The sequence below is a fragment of the Castor canadensis genome, chromosome 5 (genome assembly GCF_047511655.1).
Source record: "Castor canadensis chromosome 5, mCasCan1.hap1v2, whole genome shotgun sequence".
In the NCBI taxonomy this organism is placed as follows: Eukaryota; Metazoa; Chordata; class Mammalia; order Rodentia; family Castoridae; genus Castor; species Castor canadensis.
In genome coordinates this window covers 156288122-156308007 of record NC_133390.1, presented here as the reverse complement: position 1 = coordinate 156308007, position 19886 = coordinate 156288122, and the positions used below count along the sequence as shown (strand labels likewise).

General features: G+C 49.9%; 1 protein-coding gene across 8 annotated transcripts in view; it reads right to left on the bottom strand.

Moving 5' to 3' along the window:
- Positions 1-268: 268 nt before the first annotated feature.
- Positions 269-19886, bottom strand: part of Ttll9 (tubulin tyrosine ligase like 9) — a 46334-nt gene continuing 26716 nt past the window's right edge. For 6 of the 8 annotated variants that reach the window (XM_074074529.1, XM_074074528.1, XM_074074527.1 and 3 more), the window contains 9 exons: positions 16092-16160; positions 15586-15660; positions 14275-14365; positions 12704-12744; positions 11803-11890; positions 7705-7763; positions 6830-7026; positions 5322-5435; positions 3717-4224 (listed from right to left, as the gene is read on the bottom strand). In XM_074074529.1, the coding sequence (XP_073930630.1) occupies positions 3948-4224; positions 5322-5435; positions 6830-7026; positions 7705-7763; positions 11803-11890; positions 12704-12744; positions 14275-14365; positions 15586-15660; positions 16092-16160 (1011 nt within the window). In that variant the 3' untranslated portion in view covers positions 3717-3947. Of the gene's footprint in view, positions 1199-3716; positions 4225-5321; positions 5436-6829; positions 7027-7704; positions 7764-11802; positions 11891-12703; positions 12745-14274; positions 14366-15585; positions 15661-16091; positions 16161-19886 lie in introns of those variants that run through there. The other 2 variants (XM_074074524.1, XM_074074523.1) reach the window with 2 other exon arrangements.

Here is a 19886-nt window from a genome sequence, read left to right as displayed (position 1 = left end):
TTCCAGGGTTGAAAGAAAGTCCCTGCACTCTGGAGTCAGAAGGTCCAGAGTAGCTTGGCTCCTGGCCTTCTAAAGGCCAGCTGACTTGTTGGATTTGCTAGTATTTTCCTCCTCAAAGCACCTGAGCTTATGCTAGGCAGTCAGACTCTGTCATTTGCATCGAAAAGGACTTCCCCAAGCAGAGGGAAGTGGTAGATCCCCATGAAGCGGTTTGCCCACCAGCCCAGGCTTGTTGCACTCCCTCAAACCAAGAGGAGGCTTCTGAATGGGATGCAAGAATGTGGGGGAAGTGCAGAAAGTTTTATTTGCACCCAGCTCCCTAAGGCATCTTGCCTGTGAGCCCAAGGCTTTCTGATTTAAAAAGCTCAGCTCTCAACCTCAAACAGGAAGCCTCAGAAAGGTGCCTGAGCCGACCAGGCACTCTGTTTGACTTGAATGCATTTTTGCAGATCCTCACTATGCAGCTCTGCATTTTCAGTCCTCACCTCATCCAAGTAGTCTTCAGATGGCAGTGGTGGGGGCAGGGGTCGGTCTGTGGGTCTCCCTGTGGGTCTCCCTGACACACAAGGTTGGGGTGTTGCAGAGAGGAGAGGATATGTTCAGGACTCAGCACTGCCCCAAAGTGCCCCAGTAAACATGCAAACCTCATAACTGCTTGCTTTGCACAAATGGCTTAAAAACAAGTTCCCTAGCCCCAGGGGCCCTTTCAGCATGACCCGAGAGACATCAAAATGCCAGAGCTGGACAACTTGGCTGCAGCCAACAGTATGCCCTGAGCCAGGCCCAGTGCCCAGTGACTCCAAGGAAGGCCTTTGCTTGTTTATTAGATGTGATCCCTGGGTGGCAGAACTTGCTGCATTTGTCCTCTTTGGGGCCAGTCACCAGCCAGTCTGTCAAGGTTAACCCATCTAGTCCCAGGGATTGGCTGTCTCCTGGTGCAAAGATGCCCGAGGGTGTGGGGGATCTGGGTACGTGGTCCAAGCAGCAAGCAGCAGCTGCTTAGCCAGCAAAGCTGCTGCCAGGCTGGAGGAGGCAAATACTGTGAGGTGCACTGTGCTGGAACGGAGCAGGGAGAGGCCAGGGCGGCACCTTCCAGGGCCTCTTTCTCACAGCAGCTGGGGTCAGCTGGGAGCTTTCTTCTGCACTTGAAGGGAGCGGAAGAGCTGCCTCAGCTGTTTTTTTCGATCATTGATGCAGCCTGGAAAGGAAGTAGGGTGTTGGCTGGGGTGGCCTGTCCTGGGGGGGCAGGAGAGTGAAAGGGCCTGTGCATCCACTAGCTGGTGGAAAGGAGACAATAGGAGTTAACGTAGCTGCGCATGACCCTCAGCAGACCCGTACTTCTAAGCATCGGCCTTCTCAGTCAGGCTAACATGCCCACCTTGTTGAGTGAACATGGGATACATCAGCGAAGTCTAACGCTGACTGGGACTTAACTTCCCTCAGCCAGACCGCTTCAGGTTTGTTTCAGGTTGTTGAGCCCTTTCAGAAAACGATTTGTAGACAGGGAACTGAGGCTCAGAGAGGTGAAGTCATTTGCCCTGATTCACACAATGAGTAGCAGAATTGGGACTCAAACCCAGGCTGTCTAGTGCCAGAACCATACTCTTTAACTGTTGCTCCGCACTGCCTTGTCTCCTGGTTTTGCTCAGTGAAAATGCATAAAGCTAGCACAATACAGCCTGTGTGTCAGGCACAATAGGTTAAAAGGAATTTCCCTGAAAGTGGCCCCTGGCTTAGAGAGTGTCCTGGCAGTGAGTGCTGAGAGGCTGCCTCTCCATGTTTACCCTACAATCCCTTTCTGCTTGCTCTCAGAGCTGGTCCTTAAGGCAACCCCATGGCCATTTAATCTTGTGCCAGGCATACTGATGACACTCAAAAATGCTGCTTAAGTGTCTGGATCTCTGTGGCCTCTAGTTATCTGGAAGCAACTGCCGTCTGTCTTAGCACCCAAAACCTGACCCTGCCTTTAAGGTGCTCACCAGCCATCAAGGCCTCACTGAGCTGAAGGTTCACTGTGTGCCTCCTCAGGGTTTTTCAAGGTGAGTTTTGTGGAACACTAGCTTTAACTGTATTTGGCGCATTCATAATGCCAAGTCTTCATGTCCAGTGCAAACTCCTTGGAGTTCTAGACTCTGAGTTTCCTGCTGACTTCCACCAACACGTCCCTAACTCGATCCTCAATACTCCTCCCCTACCCACCCCAACCCAGCTCCTCCTGTTTACTGCCATCCACCTAAATGCTAGACTAGAAATTTGAGATTAGTTCTAGAGACTTCTAAAGCAGTGGGTCTACCTGTGTTGCCTATTTAAGTCACTGGGAGCTTCAAAAATACTGATGTCCAGACCAATCACTTCTTTATTTCTGGTAGGCATCAGTATTTTGTAAAGCTCCCAGGTGTGTCTGGTGTGCAGCCAAGGTGGAAAACCACTGTTTCTCTGCTACTCTTATGGGGGCCCAGGAACCCGAAGCATTGGCATGTGAGGACCCTATCCACAGATGACTGCAACAGTTCCTTCCCTTTCTACATACACGGTGCAAGGTGACTGCTACACCTCACCCCGTGCCTCTGGGCTGGCCTAGCAAATTGATTGGAGCAATGGGTTGTAGCAGAATGACACTGTGGCACTTCCGAGACTCGGTCTTCAAGAGCTTTGCCATGTTTTCTCTTGGAACTCTGGGACTGCCACACAGAGGCCAGAGCTAGACTTGGGGATCGAATGGCCACATAGTGAAGCCTAGCTGACAGCCTGTATCAATCCCCATAAGGAAGAACAAGGCCCTTGAGTCTCAATAAGGCTGCCTACAGCCCTGTGAGTGGCTCCAGGAGAGACCTGAAGAACCACAAACATACAAAACAGCTGTTTTAAGCTGCTGGGTTTGGAGAGGTTTGTTACACAGCAGTAGTTAGCATCACGTGGGAGCTTGTAAAAATGCAAATGTTAGCCATTTGAAATCCTAGCACTGTGGAGGCTGAGGCAGGAGGATCAGGAGTGTGAGCCCAGCCTGGGCTACAATGAGAGTCTGAGTCTAGCCTGGGCCATAGTGAGAACCTGTCTCAAAAAGAAAACAAAAACAAAAAAACCATCCAAGTTAGTGCAGATATTTTTTAAATTCAGAACTGGCACATTGGTGTATTCATCCTGGAAGCACTTTGGTTGTAATAAGTCCATCCCTCTGATCTAGTAATTCTGTTTCTAGGGATCTGTCCTAAGGAAACAGCCAGAATTTCAGTTGTGTTTTATGAGAGGTGATACTCATTATGATATTGCTGATAAAAGTAAAAAAACTGGAATTGTGCCAAATGGCCAATTACAAGAATTGGCTTGGTGCAGGTGTTGGCATATAGCGAGCTAGACTGTTTGAAGCTGTGTGGTAGTTTTGTTTTTGACCTGGCAAGAGAGTCCAGTGGTCAGCATTCAGGTTTTGGAATTCAAGGCCTGGCTTGCCACTTAGTGCAGTCTCTGTAGCCTCTGGAGACCATTTTCTCATCTAAACAATGGTGAGAAAAGTCGCCTGGAGATGAAATGAGCTACATGTGTAGAGCATTGAGTCTGGACCTGGCCTGAAGTGCTTCCAAACATTCTTGAATGGAAAATGCCACATGGGAAAGTGGGACTCAGAACTCCAGCCTAATGGCAGTGTTAGAAAAGTATGAATATATGCATTTTTTCAAAAGTGGAAGAAAAACACACCAGATTGTTAAGAGATGGTTTTGTCTGGATGGTTTTTTCAAGTTCCTTCTTTAGTTTTCAAATATTCTACAATGAGTGTGCATAATTTTTATAATCAGGGAAAGTTTTCACATTTGTAAAATCAACTTTGTATTCAAGTCCTAGCAAAATGGTATGCATTTTTTCCACATAAATCTTTTGAAATTCCTTCCTAAAAGATAATAGTTTCTCATAATGTGCCAGGAAGTGTCCTAGGCAACTCTCCCGTCTCTGTTTTACAGACGAGGAACAGAGAAGTTAAGTCCCTTGCTCAACATCACACAGCTGGTAAACCGCACATCAAGTTCACTCACTGCTGTGCCGGGCTGCCTTCTCTCCCAGCGTGTTGCACCCCTGGCTCCCACTCCCTCCCTGCAGGCCAACATACCCAGGTGTGTGTTGGTCACACAGGTTCCCATCCCTGACAGGTCAGGAGCTCCCTCTTCTCCGCTGACAGGGCCGTCATTCCACATGAGGTCAAAGCCCCCAACTCGCTTTTCCCTTCCTGTGAGCCTGGACCGTCAGGATAAAGAACAAGTTAAAGGAGGCGCAGCTGGTGGGACCCTTAAGTCCAAATGCCAGGTCCCATCCCACCCCAAACTCCATGGCTGCCCTCCCTGTCAGAATGCTTTCTTCATCCAACCATTCTCTGGCTGTTTTCTGATGACCACACAGGTCTCCAAAGGGTTGTTCCTGATTTTACCCCACCCTATGGCCCCCCGACCTTGCCCTTGGTAACGTTGCACCTAATTTGTGAGTTCTGGTTTAAAATCTGCTTTCCTCCCCAGAACATAAACACCATGAAGGCAGGGTCTGGGTCTGTCATGTTCTTTACTATATTTCCAATGTAGGACATAGGGCCTGGCACACAGTAGAGGCTCAAATGTACCCTTTGTACCTCATTTCACCCTCAGGTTTTCCTTTAAGAACTCCTCTTCGCTCTGTCCTGTCCCTCCCCTGCCCCCTGAATGTGGCTCAGGTGGGGCTGACCCTCCTAGAAGGTGGGCACAATGCCTAGGCCTGAGCAACCAGTCACAGTATTGGTTCAGGGATGACGTGTGACCCATTCCCAGCAATGAGAATTGGCCTCCAACTTCTGCTGGAACAACTGGGGAAAAGCTAATTCAGAGGAAAGAGAGAAAGAGAACAAGAATGAAAGTGTGAGTGCATGCACATAAAAGGGAAGGAGAAAACAGACAAACCAAGTTTGAGCACCTGGATCTGCCCATTACTGAAGCCAGCCCTGGACTCTTTCCATTGTGTACACATTGTTGGAGCAGTAAGTAGAGTCTTACAGGCACTCCCTGCAAGCCAGGCACTTTACAGTAAGTTGCAATGTATTAGTCTAACAACCCTGAGGGCAGGCACGATGTTTCCCATTGTACAGGTGAGGAAACTGAGGCTCAGAGGCATCCCACCATCAGGGGGTGTACAGTGAATCCTGCTAGACTGAGCCTCCGTCCTGGAGAGGCCAAGTCCTCTGCAGGGCCTGATTCTGTGAACATTAGTTTCTTCATCTATGAAATGGAGGCAGCTCAAGGTTCTAAGTTTTCTCTCTTCCATAGTGGGAGCACCATCTGCCACGGATGGGGCAAGTGTGGGGACCACACCTGGCTTCCATGTCCACCACATGCAGAGTGTCCTCCAACAGGCACGTCTTCAGCTCGTAGTCCTCCTGGCTGCTAGCTGTCAGTGACGGGGATGCGTTGACCTCCAGGAGCCACCTGGAGAGGCCGGGGCAGGGGGGAGAGAGCCTGAGGGTCCCTCAGTGCCTGGAGCCCCTGACATTTTGCTGAGGCTATGTGGAGCATGGGCTCTGTTCCCATTTCACCCAGGGCTGTCCCTCCACACGGGCACTGCACAGGAGGAAGCCGGCGGGCGTATAAACAATCATGGGGTCCTCCTGCGGCTGGTGTTTTTCTTCCAACATGAATGCAGGACAAGCCTCTCTTCCTAGTGAGAGTTTACAATAGTTACCCAGTGCCTGCTGTGCCAGGGGCTGGAGAGACAGGAGGAGGGTGGTTGGTGAGAGGCAAAGGTATCTCACACCCAAAGGAGTGCCATCTTGTTGGAGCGTGAGCCTAGAATTGTGAAATTGTTTGATTTTTCAAAAAAAACCCAAATCCTAATTTTTATGTAAACATCTACCAAATTTTAGAGCTTATCAGCAAATTTAAATTAAATATAAATAAAAACATTCTGAAGGCCAAACTCAGGCCAAATACCTACATGCACAAGCCAAGAGAGGCCCAAGTACCTCCAGCAGGCGACCTCCTGATTTGTACAACCCCATCAGTTTGCAGACAGAGGGAAGTTCCCCTAGCAGGTCAGTGGGGGGGAACCCCTTTTCCACCTGTGCTTCCTCCTCTAGAGTTTGTTCCCCCTCAGTGTGTACCCCAATGCCTGCAGTCACACCTTGCTACAGGGGCAAAGGAGAGATACCTGTTGGTTTGGACTCAGTTTCTCCTGTGGCCAGGGGGCTGACTTAGGTATTGCTCTTGGGCCCCTCCTCCTTGCTCCCTCAGCACCAACAACATCCTGCAGTGCGGGGAGGGGGGTGGGTGTGGAGCAGCTCAGGACAAGTGCTGACAAGTCTGGGCCTGGCTTTGCCCTTGACTTGCCATTGACCTCAGGGTCCCTGTAAAACCCCCAGGGTTTCCATGCCCTGTCGTGTCTTGTGAGGCTGTCCCAGTGGTCCTTGCCAGCTCAGGCTTGTTCTACTTGCCAGATCCACCCTTGCCAAGGCGCTGTGGGAGTGCACCCCATTCTTGGCAGGGATGACACTTTACAATATTCCCTTACGTGGCAGTTTGCATCCTCCAGGCGCCAAGACTTCCAGAGGAGAAGCTTCTTGCCTGGTACAGGAGGCGCAACCCTGACTCAACTGACAATCAGAACTTGCCTCAGAGGGCCAAACTCAGTGTCTAGTTCTCTGCAGAAAATAGCTCATTCATCCCTCCTAACCATCCTCTAAGGATAGGCACGATGACCAGCCCCATTGTACAGACTGGAAAACTGAGGCACAGGAAAAGGAAGTGTGCACAACTAGAAAGTGGCAGGGCTGGGATTTGAGCCAGGTGGTGTGAGTCCTGCCTGGCTGGGGCCCCCGGCCACTTACGGCTTGAGATCCTGGTCAATGAGGATGTCATAGCCGTACAGCTCAAAGCAGTGCTTGTCGCTGATCATCACCTTCTGCACACTCTGCAGGCTCTTGACGAAGATGTTGTCCATGTCCCTGAAGAGCGTCTCCACAGCTTGGGGGCCATGCTCGGATGCCAAGTACTGCCGGAAGCGCTGCAGCATCCACTTGCAGCCCTGGAGCCCAGCAGCGGGGTAGGAGAGGGGCCTCAGTTAAGTCCATCAGTACAGCCCATGATTAGAACAGAGATTTGACAGAACTAAGACTGGCTATGTTCTGTGTGGCCTGCGCAGGTCCTTCCTCTAGGTGGACTGCACTGCCCATGTGTGCCCAAGGTCAAAGAATGGGCACAGGCTGTTGCCCCCAGGGCTTGTGTGCATGCCCTCCATGTGCAAGCTGGAGCCAGAGGAGGGAAAAAAAGGGAGCAGGTACAAACTTGGGGCTCACTCTCCTGTGCCCCTAACCTGGCCCTTAACTCAGAGAAGTCAGAGTTCTGTATTTGAACTTGGCCTTGCAAGTTATTATCTAGATTAGATAGATAGACAGATAGATAGATAGATAATAGAAACAGATAAAAGTATCTGGGTACAATACACTAGTAAACTGACTGACCAATAGGAGCTGTCTAAGGTAGGAGGTAAGAACACATTTGGTTAGGGGTGCATTAGTTTGACTTCAAATATTTAGATACATGATTCATGTACTTCCATTACACCCTAGCCCTGGCTCAGATGGGACAGGTGAACTATTCCTCACTGATGAACTGTGGCCCTGGGCTCTTGCCACTCGTCTCATCCCAACCCAACCTGTCCCAGAAGGCTGCACTGTGGGGACCACAAGCCCAGCTTCCTTACCTTCTTTGGGTGGTAGTCGGGAGATGTCTTTTGTACAGCGACATTGGTGAGGTGAACATCTGGCAGAGGTTGGTGGTCAAGGGCCATCATGAACAGGAAGGGCAAACCCTGCTCCACGTTGCTCCTTGGGACTAAACTGAGCCCTTGGTGTAAGGATTGAGGGGGAAAGCCACAAAACAGCTCAAAGTCCACATATGTGGGCTTTACAGTCAGACAGGCCTGGGTACAAATCCTGCCTCTATCTTAAGAGCTAATGGCCCCTGAGCAAGCTGTTTAACCTCTCTGAACCTGTTCCCCCACCTATGAAATGTGAGTACGTAACAGTACAGTGGCTTCACAAGATTATTGAAGGATCAGAGCAAATATTGTATGAGAGCCTCTCAGAGTGCCTAGCATAGCTGATGGGATTATATTACTGTTTTTGATTCAAGAGAAAATTTTCATCATAGGACACACAGAGCTTCCTGTCACCAGAGGTGTTTGGAATGGAAGCCTCCTTTGTAGGAACATTGGAGAAAGGATGCAGAATTGGGGCCTTGAAAGACCCAGGCCTAAGAGTCTGCCTTTTGTATCACCACTGTCATCACCTCTAGTGACATGGGTGACACTTTGTAGCTCACAGAGCACATTTACACACATCATCTCATTTGTTCCCTCAAATAATCCCCATCCCACAAATAAGACCTTGGAGTCTCAGAGAAGGTAGTGACAGCCACTCAGAACACCCTTCCTCAACAGACTGCCCCGGCTGACAGGATGGCTCCCCAGATCTCATGAAATTACTGTGAGAGATAACTTTCTCCAGGACTTACTCAAGACATTACTCCACTTGAGGTGGAGGCTCCAGGTCCCCTGCTCAAGTAGTTTCTCTACAGCATATGGTTCTCCCTGTTGTGACACAGGGAACAGGGCAGGGTGTCTTCAGCCTGTCTGAAAAGGTGGTGTCCTCTTTGGCATCTCTTTCCCTAAAGCGTTGACTTTAGAGCTTTTCAAAGACTTTTTTTTCCTTCACATTTGTCCGAGAGTTGGTCTACCTCAGTTTCAAAAGAATGAACACACAGCCAATCATTAAAAAGGAAGGGAACCCCTACATTTATGGTCAGTTGATTTCTGAAAAGGGTGCCAAGGTAATTCAATGGGGAAAGGAGTCTTTTCCACAAATGGGGCAGGGACACGTGGGTAGCCAGGTGCAAAAAATAAAACAGAACCCCATCCTCACACCATAGACAAAAATCAACTCTGAATGGACTGTAGACCTATAGATAAGAGGCAAAATATGGTGGCTCACATCTGTAATCCCAGAACTCAGGAGGCTGAGGCAGGAGGATTTCAAGTTCGAGGACAGTCTTGGCTACACAGTAAAAAGAAAGTGAAAAAGACAGCCTATAGAATGCAAATCACAGATCCGATATGGGACTAGTATCCAGAATACATAAAGAATTCTAATAACTCAACAATGAAAGACACATAATCCAATTTTTAAAATGGGCAAAGGATTTGAGTATAGATTTATAAGAGGTCAATAGACAAAAAATGGTCAGCTTCAGTGTATTTATTATTTTGTGATCCAAAGCTTACTTTGTTATTGTAAAAGCTGGCGTGTAATATCTGAAGCCGACATGACAAAGTACTAATTAAGATCTGTGAAAGTGGTAGATGCAAGGGCTCTGGAGGGGACAGTCTTTTCTGGAGCTTTCTATATATTTTAGTTCCCAGAATAAAAACTTAAGAACAATTTAAAAGAAGGCGTGGAAGTCATTGTGAATATTTGATGAGCAAAGCCCCATTAAGTGGAGCGAGCTCATTTGTTTACTGAGTCCCTCCTTTGCCCAGGGACGTGCAGACACCCATAGGTGGCAGAGGGAGGGCCACTAACATTTACCGCGGGTCACTCTGCCTGTGTGCTTTGCATGCATTATTTAATTGTAATAATAATAAAAGGAGACAGCATTAAAAACAAACTAAACTAAATCTAATGACGCACATGTGACAAGTGCTTTTTACAATTACACAATAAAATAAACATGCCAGAAGTGAAGCTGGCAAAGTAGAAAAAAATACAAACTGTAAAAAACACTCTGAAGGGCCTGCAGGCAATGCAAATGCATGACCTTGGATGCACACTACACTGAAGGATGAAGTTAGGGTAGAGAGCTGTGAATTGGCTAAAAACACTGGCTGGGCTCCCCAGGCCAGAAGCCTGGCAGAGGCATCCTTGCTCCATACACAGGTGACCTCCATGTGCAGGTAATTCACACCTGCTGACTTAACTCCTAAATTGTTCCCCTTTTCTTCTGAAGCCTCCTGACTGCTGGGACTACAGGCATGAACCACCATTCCCAGAAAAACTTTGTGTGTGTGTGTGTGTGTGTGTGGTATTGGAATTTGAACTCAGGATCTTGCACTTGCTAGGGTAGGCATAAGCCATGTCTTCAGCCATTTTTGCTTTAGTTTATTTTACAGATAGGGTCTTAAGCTTTTCCCCATGCCAGCCTTGAACCTTGATCCTCCTATCTTTCCTCCTGAGTAGATGGGATTACAGATGTGAACCACAAAGCCCAGGTCATAACTTTTTGTGTATATTTGGAGATAATACATTCAAAGGCTCAAAAGTCAGAAAGTACAAAAACACGTATAAGAAAATATCTTTTTTCCACTCCATACCCACACACCCATTTTTCCTTCTAGTGACAACTTCTGTTTCCAGTTTCCTTTTCTTTTTTGGTGATGCTAGGATCAAACCCAGGGCCTTTAGCCTGCTAGGCAAGTGCTCTCCACTGAGCCATGTCCCCAGCCCTGTTTCCAGTTGCTTGTCTATCCTTCAGAGATGTCTGTGCCCAGATAAGTAAACATACAGACATACATTTTAACATGAATGGGACCATTCTTTTTATTGTTCTGTTGTTTTTCAATTAACAATCTAGCTTGGAGACTGTTTCATACCATTCCACAGAGCACAGAGCACTTTCCCCCATCTTTCTTTTTTTACTTTGGTGGTACTGAGGGTCAGGCCTTCATGCTCACTAGGCAAGTGCTCTATCACTTGAGCCACTCCACTAGCCCTTTTTGCCTTGGTTATTTTTGAGATAGGGTCTTGAAGCATGGGCTGACCTGGACCACCATCCTATTTATCCTTCCCCATGTAGCTGGAATGACAGGCATCTGCCACTGCACCCAGCCATTGGTTGAGATGTGGCTCTCTTGAACTTTTTTTGTTTTTTGCCTCAAACTGTGATCCTCCCAATCTCCACCTCACTAGTAGCTGGGATTACAGGCTTGAGTCACTAAGCCTGGTCTTCCCCACCTTTTAACAGTTGCATAGTATTCCACTGCATAAATTCACTATTTGTGTCACTGTTTCCTGCTTTTTGTTCTCATAAACCAGGCTGTGTAGTGAGTAACCTCTATGACTGTCTTTTCCTGCATTGTGAGTGTACCCCTGGGATAGAGTTCCAGAAGAGAAATTGCTGGATCAGAGGCTATGTGCATCTGGCTTTAGATAGATATTGACCAAATTGCCTTGTAAGAGTTGTGAACTTTCCACTCCCGACAGCAATGTAAGTCCTGTCCCAGCCTTGCCAAGACAGTGTGTGCTCCAAGTTTTGGTCTCTGCCTATCAGATGGGTGAAAATGTAATTGTATTTGAATGAATGGGTGAGACAATGAGTAAGCACTGAAAAAAAAAGGCACATAAAAGATGTAAACACAGCAAGAGTGGCACATGCCTGTAATTCCAGCACTCAGGCAGAGGCAGGAGGATAGTGAAACTTTATCTCAAAACAAAACCACACAAAAGCATATGCAAATATCCTCCAAAGGCACTAAACCTTGCCACTCCTATGAAGACAAATAACATGAATGTAAGGCAGGCCACCAAGACCGTCCCCCAAGGAGTTTGGGGTGAGCTGCTCTGAGAAGGGGCCACCCCAAAATACTAGGATCTCCCAGAGGGAAGGGACTGGCTCTGTCTTGTTCACTGCTGTATGCCTTGTACCCCAGCAGGCAGTCAGCAAGTGGGATGAAGAAGTTCCCTCGGGACTGGCCAGAGGACAGGAGGGACAGGTGCATGAGGGTGGATAGGTGGGGGTCCCAGGATACACTGGTCGTCAATGCTGCTCAGCGTGAAGCGGGTGTTGGAGAATCTGGCGAAGCCATCCCGGTAGAGCCAGGCCCGCAGCGGGATGTACTGAGGTGGAAGTGGGAATAGAGAGAGAAAGGGACAGGAAGTCCAAATGGGCATTTCTACACCTCCTAGCTCCTGCACTTGCCCTTCCTCCACCCAGCGTGCCCTCTGAGCATCGCTCTGCCATCATCCTTTGACATTACCCCCTCCTTCCTAGAGACCGTGGGGATGGGGCAGGGCAGAAGGAAACAAAATGGAAGAGCCTCTTCTGTGCTCCACTACCACGTTTGACATTCCCCCCCACCCCCCTCAGACTGTGAGATGCAGGAACACAGGGGCTGAGCCTGTCTCAGACACCCCTGTGTCCTTGTGCCTAACACACAGTAGCATGCCATGAAGGTGTAAACGTCTGCTGAATGAATGAATGAATGAATGGGAGGGGGGTGGAGGGAGGAAGCCATTCTCTGGTTAGGGGAGAAGGCTCTGGGGCCAGGCTGTCTGGATTTGAATCTCCTAGTTCTACCACTCATCTGCTGTGTGATCTTGGACAAGTCCCTCAACCTCTCTGTATTTGTCTGTAAAATGAAGATAATGACCTAGTACCCCACTGGGTCTGGAGGACTGAATGAGATACACCTGCAGAGTACTAGGGCTTGGTACTTAGTAGGTGCTCAATGAATGTCCACGGTGGTTGCCATGGATGACAGATTGAAGGCAAATATAAGTGCTGGGGTGGTTGGGATGGTAAAACTTGGGTACATTGCCTGTCCCATCCCTAGAGGTCCGTGGGCTCCCCGAGGCAGAGAGACAACCACATGTCTACGTAGGTGCTCCCACAGTGGCCCCTGCCCTGTCCCCTGCTGGAGGAGGGCTCACCGACATCACTAGCACATAGACACGCAGGTCAAATTTGCGGCCTGTGGGAAAAGAAAGAATTAATTCATGTAGTAAATATGGATTGCGTGTCAGACTCCGTCCTAGGTTGAGAGACAGACAGACAAAAATGAATCCCTTCCTCTGTAGAGCTCCAGGAAAACCACTCAGGGTACAAGGAGAGGACAGCAGGGAGTCTGGGGCGGGGGGCAGTGTTGGGGAAAGACCTGAGGCTTAGTGGCCAAGGAAGGCCCCGTGGGAAGTGGTGACTGACAGGTGAGAAGTGCCTGTCGAGCCAGAGTGGGCAGGAACAGAGGCCCAAAGAGGCAAAGAGCCTGGGCCAAGGGGAGAGGAAGGAGATGACATGAGCCAGGTGGCAGGGACCAAGCCCTGTGCAGTCCTTGGGGTTTGTTCTGCAAACCATTAGAAGCCACCAAGGGAGGACAATGCCCCTGGCTACTGTGTTGGCTCAGAATGAACAGGACCAAGGCAGTGGGGCACCAGTGAGTGGGCCAGCACAGCCGTCCAGAGGGGCAGTGGCCAGGAACAGGATGGAGGTCAGAGGGGTGGGCCAGATAGCTTCTAGAGTGGTTGGGCTTGCTGAAGACTCAGATGTGGGAGGGGAGAACCAGAGGGACCCAGAACTGTTCCCAGACTCTGGCTTAGCCAGGAGCTATGACCTGGATGGAGAAGCTGGGGAATAAGCCAAGCTGAGTGCAATCTGGCCACAGTGGGCTGGAGTTGCTGGCAGGTGCCCAAAAGGGGTTATGGACAAGGTCTCACTGGGGACAGAAAGCTGGAGTCACAGGCATCTCGGTGGTATTTAAAGCCACAGGCAGGATGGGTTACTGGGAGAAGGAGAAGAAAAAGACCCAGGACTGCCCTCTCCAAGGTCATTGCCAGTGGAGGAGGGGAGCAAGTGACATCAACACTGTGACAACGATGCGCCTCAGACAAGACTCCAGGGCTCACAGCTCTTCTCCCCAGGCCTGCAGTTCACAGAGGCAGTCTGCGTGGCTGCCCAGAGAGGAGCTGGGCTCCCCCAGGGGGCCTCTGCCCTCACTGTCACCATCCCCTCTCCCTACATTCAAGGTCCAAGTCTACCCACAGGTGACTGCTAGGGGTCACTTGGGTCTCAGATCACACATCATCTCTGAAGGCCCTCCTCATCCCCACTGCCTCCTCCCCCCCGCTTGATCTACTTCCTGAGGCCTGCCAGGGCATGGGCTGTTTTATTTATTTGCTTTCCAGCTTCCTGCTGTCTGCTCATCTGGGGTACAAGCACCATGAGAGCAGAGGAGGCAGCCAGTGCCCAGGACAGCCGCTGGCACCGAGAAGGCGCTTTATTTGTTGGATGAAGGCTTGAGCGAAAGAACTGGTTCTCGAGGAAGAAAGAGAATTCTCATGACCCAAGAAGGGAGTATGGGCAGAGGGAATTGCATGGGAGTGGCTAGGAGTGGGGAGAGTACAGAAGACCTTCCCTTCCTTCTTGGTGTCAGGCTGGGCCTTCTGCAGACTGCTGAAGGCTTGTTGACTGACTGCATGATGGGTAGGGGGTGGAGACAACTTCTCACCTCCTATCAGGTAGGGATTTTCGATGTAACGCTGAGCCACATAGCTCTCCACGGGTGTCTCATCTTTCTGGTCATCAGAAGTTCTTGTGTCCTAGTTGTGAAAAGAGTAATTATTAACAGTGAGTACTTCCTGTGTGCTAGGCATTGTGTTAGGTGTTGCACTTGGGTATCGTGTTTGATCCTTAAATCAGCCTTCTCAGGTAAGTACTAACGGGGATTTCCATTTTACGGATTTGAAACTGGAGCACAGAGGTGGAGTGACTTGACCACGGTCACACAGCTGGTCAGTAGTACAGGGAGGATGTGGACCCACATGGTTTGGGCCCAGGGCCTAAGCATTTAACCTCCAGACCTGTGCTGCCCGGGGGGCGGGGGGCAGCCACTGGCCTTACATTTACATTTAGACTGATTAAAAGGGACTGAAATTACATGCTGCAACACGCGCGGAAGTTGAAGCCTTTTTGACTAAGTGAAATAAGCCAGTGACTACAATTTCACTTACATGAGGCACCAAGAGAGTGGGCAAACTCCTAGGGCCAGAAAGTAGAATGAGGCTGCCAGGGCTGAGGGGAGGAGGAGGCAGTGCTCTGGAGCCGAGGTGGCGATGGCTGCACAATGCACACAATACTGCAGAGCTGTGTGCTTACAAATGGCTAAACTAGCAAAGGTTACATCTTCCGTACTCTGCCACATTTTTGGTGGGGGTTCTGGGGATGGAACCCGGGACGTGGTACATGCTGAGCTGTGCTCTACCTCTGAGTCACACCCCCAGCCCTTTGCAGTTTTTAGAGGGGAAATGAAACTGAAACGTCAGTCTTGGGCAGTAGAGTGCATGCCTAGCAGGTGCAAGGCGCTGGGGTTGGTCACCAGCACTGGGAAAAAAATTTGGCCCAGTGTCCAGTGCTCGGTATCAACATGTGGCCAGTGATCAGCCTGGTGAGAGCACAGATGTCACCGTTGCCATTGCTGTACAAAATTCTAGCTGCTGTGCTACCCAGAGGACATGGGTAGTCACAGGACCCCGAGGATGTCCTCGTCCTTCCCTCCCTGTCAGTCCCACTACGAAGACAGCAAGGTGTGCACACACATGCGCACAGCCCTCTTTGCCTACAAAATTCTTTCCCCCTCACTGTTCCCTTGTGAGAAACCAAGGCCAAAGACAAGAGTGGCACCCTCACTGGGCCCACATGTCCTGCCCAGTGAGACTCAGGGCTTCCAGCTCTCGGCGCAGATCCTCCTCCCCGCCACTGCCCCCCACCTGGCAGCCAAGCCTCCCCTTCCTGGGCCCCAGGTCACCCCACCTCTACTCACATGGCTACCAGATGGATTAATAGTGCTGCGGGGGGGCAGGGTCTCCATGCTGGTGAGCTTCTTCCCCACAGTGCCCTGACAGTAATGGAGGAATTGGGACACAGGGTGGAGGGGGAGAGGCATTTATTGAGCACCTGCTGTGAGCCTGGGAGTTGGGTCACCCTGCTCTTCCCCCACCAGGCACTACCATCATGGCATCTACCTTAAGGTTCAGAGGACTTCAGTCATTTTCCCAGGAGTCTGGTGGACTCCTGTTTATTAACCCATTAGATCTTCAGCAGACACTGTTACTATCTTGGATCCCTGGGGCACCAAGAGGTACAGTTACTTGCCCAAGGCCATTAAGGTTATTTTGGGCAAGGTCAGGATTTGAACCCAAACCATGTGCTGTAAGATCCTTGCTCCTGTGGCAAGCCTAAGGGCAGAGCTCTGGGCTCTGAGGGCAGGAAGGAGAGGTCTCCTGGCAGAGCAGAGGGTTGGGGAGGAGGGGCAAGGGCAGGGCTTACCTTTCTCCAGTCCATGATGTCCTTCAGTTTCCGGAAGAGGAAGATGCCTTTCCCCTGAGACCGGGCCACCTGGAATGGGTGGGCAGACAAAGGTGGCCCTCAGCAACTCTGTTCCTTGCTGGCCCCTGTGCCCAGGGCCCAGCCTTTCTCTTGGTTTCAGTTATGTCCAGAGCAAAGCCCAGCTCAGCCCCAAAGGTGCTGAAACAGAGAGAGGCAGGAGCTGGGGGGCGGGGAGGGGTGAGACACCAAGTTAGCTAGCTTGGCAAAGACAGGCATTTGCATGAATAATGCAAAAGAACAGACAATTAAAAATCCATTTCTAACAGTCCTGGGAACATATCATCCAATTCTTTTTTTGGAAATCAATTTGCCTTCCTAATTAGGTTTTGCTTCAGCTAATAGTGAAATCAATCTGTCTTTACTGAGTCACAGCGTGGATAGCTCATGGCTTCACAGAGGCAAGGGGCTGGGAGGATCTTTAGTATTTTGCGGAGTGGCCTTCACCGAAGGTATTACTCTCTCTTGTGAGTAAGAGTCTATGCGGGCCTCTACTCTGCTCATCTGCCTTTTTGCACACCCACAGTGCCTGGGAGCTCACTGCCCTCTCCTCACCCCCTCAGACACAGCCCATTTCATTGCAGGAGAGTTCTGTTAAGTCATCTTTTGTCATCCAAAAGATATATACTAGGTGCTACTGTGTGCTGGGCAGTACATTACAGCTGTAACTTACATCTCATGGGATTTTCACAGCCTAACTCTATGGGGCTAAAATGTGCCCTCTGGTCTGGCTTCTCTAGTCTCTGGGAGCAAATCTGACTCCTGGACACCGGAACTGACCTTTAGTTATTGGGGCTGCTGAGCCAGGTCCCCTGAGTGGTCTCTACTCCAGCATGAGTGCACCCATCAAGTGCAAACTCCTGTTTCTCAGTGCCTCTTCTGGGTGTGGCCCACTGGAGGCTCTTTGTGCAATGTGGGGACAGGCCCAGATGCCAGGTGTGGCTGGGGCCCCTGCTCTGCCTGCCATACTGTGCACCCTGCTTCAGGGTTGCATGTGCCCTGTAGAGCCTGGATGATGGTTCAGAGACTGCCAGATGTGCCCAGTAATTTTTGGAAAGCAATTAATCAAAGGTTTCTATCAGGCCACGGTCTTGCAAAAGACTAGAAGAACCACCCAATGCAAACAGGTCCTCAACTGTGTTAGTCACTGCTGAGGCGCAAATGAAAATCACAGTCACACACGCCCAGAGAATGGCTCCGGTTAAAGACAGGGAGTAGCAAGTGCTGGTGAGGGTGTGGAGAACCTGCAGCTCCTACACCCGGAGGCTGGGAGTACACACTGTTGGGAAGCTGAGTGGCGGCATTACTACCCTCCATAGCTCCTCCCCCAAGTACAAACATGACAGAAAATGTGCATTCAGGGTCACAGACGGGACATTCACGCAGCACTACTCATAACAGCTCCAACCTCGAGGCTCCCGATGAATGGATATTTATTTAATGGAGTAGTATACAGCAACAAATAACAATTTACAGTTCTATCCTTCCACAGATCTTCATGTGGAAGGAAGAAACTTAGACGCATGGGTCAGTGTCTGTGAACTATACAAAGCCCCGTATCAAACCAAAGACATCATGCTGCTGGTGGCTTATAAGAAGGGGTCTGAGGGGTGGAGGGGGCAGTAATGGTCTGCCGATGATCTGGGTGCTAGGGTGTGTCTACTCTATGAAAATTCATACCATAACCTCCTACCTCTGATTTTTGAGTAGCTGGGATTACAGGCTTGTACCACTATTTTTTTTTTTTAACAGTATTGGGGATTGAATTTAGGGCCTTTTGGGCAGGGGCGCTACCATTTGAGACATGCGTCCAGTCCTTTTTGCTTTAGTTATTTTTTTGAATAGGGTCTTGCATTTATGCCCAGGATGACCTGGACTGTGTTCCTACTATTCATGCTTCCCCACATAGCTGGGATAACAGGCATGAGCCACCGTGCCCAACCACTGTTTGAGATGGGGTCTTGAACTTTTTTGCCAGAGCTGGCCTCAAACGGCTATCTTCCCAATCTCTGCCTTCTGAGTAGCTAGCATTACAAGCTTGAGCCACCCTACCTGGCTCAACTTGGGCACTTTTAAATGTTTTATTTAACTTCAATTAAAAAGTATCTTTTAAGGTTTTCTCTCAGAACCCTCCCCCCCCACTCTGGTTGCTTCTCTGTAGCCATTCCCCTTCTTCTCTTTTCTTTCTAGCAAAACCCACCTCTCATAAGGGGGGCTGGAAAGGCTAGATACTGGTTTTTCCATCTTCCCTTCAATTGGTGGAAATCATGTGATCAATTTTGCCCAATAAGCTCTAAGAAGACATCCACTTGGTGAGGCTGAAAGCTCTTCCTCCATATTAGCAATATTGGGGAGGGAGGGAGGGAGGGAGGGAGGGAGATGGGAGAATGGAAAGGGAAGAGAGATGGAGTGACAGAGAGACAGAGACATGGAAGAATGTCTAGTACCTTCCTTCTTTCTTTCAATGCTACTGCCTGCAGAGGTGATGTCAAAAAAAAAAAAAAAGCCCAGCACACCAAGAACACAGAGCAGACAAGAAGGAGCCTGGGACTGTAATGGCATCGTGGAGCGCCTCTTCCAACCTAGAACTGCCAACCTCCAGCTTTCTTCCATGTGAGATGATGAAAGGTCTTTAAACCATTTTTAGTAACTCCCCATCCCTGTTCTAGAGGTGCCCTTCTAAGGGGGCAGGCCCCAGGATGACAAATGACCTTCTGCACAGCAACAGCTCAGGGGTGGGATGGCACATCGTGAGAGCTCTGGCAGATGGCGGTTTCCCCAGCCAATCACCACAGTATCTCCAGTCCCATATGGGCTCAAGAATGCAATCAAGAGGTGAAGTCAGCGTCCCCTCCCCTAGAATCTGGGCGAGACTTCAGGGCTGTCTACACTGATTGTGTGCAGCCAAAGTGAAGTTCTCTGAATTCCACTGTGGCTCGTGAAAGGAAACACAGCTCTGCCAGCTGTCTCTCAAGATGGTGGCCCTGGGACCCCTGTGCCATGCTGTCAGGAAGCCCAGGTCCCATGGAAGATGTGGAGCTCCCAGCCAACAGCCAGCACCAACTGCCAGCTGAGTGCATGAGCCAGCTTGGGGGGCGGCCCCCTGCCCTCAGCAAAGGACCCCAGGGTGCTGGAGCACAGGTGAGTCTGTGCTGGCCAGCTGCCCACGCTGGAGGCTAGTGAGCTAAAAAGAAGACATGATGGCTGTTTTAGGTGGCTCCCTCTGGGTGGCTTGTTACCCAGCACTAACTGTCAGAGAACGCGTCCTAACCATGATGAAGCCAGCAGCTACTGCTCAGCACAGGTTTATGCCTGGACAGGCCCAACAGCCGTACATTGCCTCGTTGAAGCATGAAGGCAAGGGCTGGGGGAGTGGCTCAAGTGGTAGAGCTTCTGCCTAGCAGGTGTGAGGCCCTGAGTTCAACACCTCAGTACTGCAAAAATAAACAAATTTTTTGGCAAACAATTTTTGAATGGATTATTAGAATGAACCATAAGTTTGATTTTTTTTTTTAACCAGCTTTGGCCACTCGCATTCCCTGTCCTCTTGTCAACCCTGCCATGTCCCTGGGGACCACATTTGTCATGTAACATCATTGGTGACTGTTCCTCAGGTGTTGAACGCAGTCCATTGGTTGTCTCTCACACAGCCATTCCTCTTCTTCCCACCCATCAGAATGCATCTGGATCAGCCCTTCCTGTGGCCTTGCCCTCTGGGGAGGTCTGAGCCCTCATGAT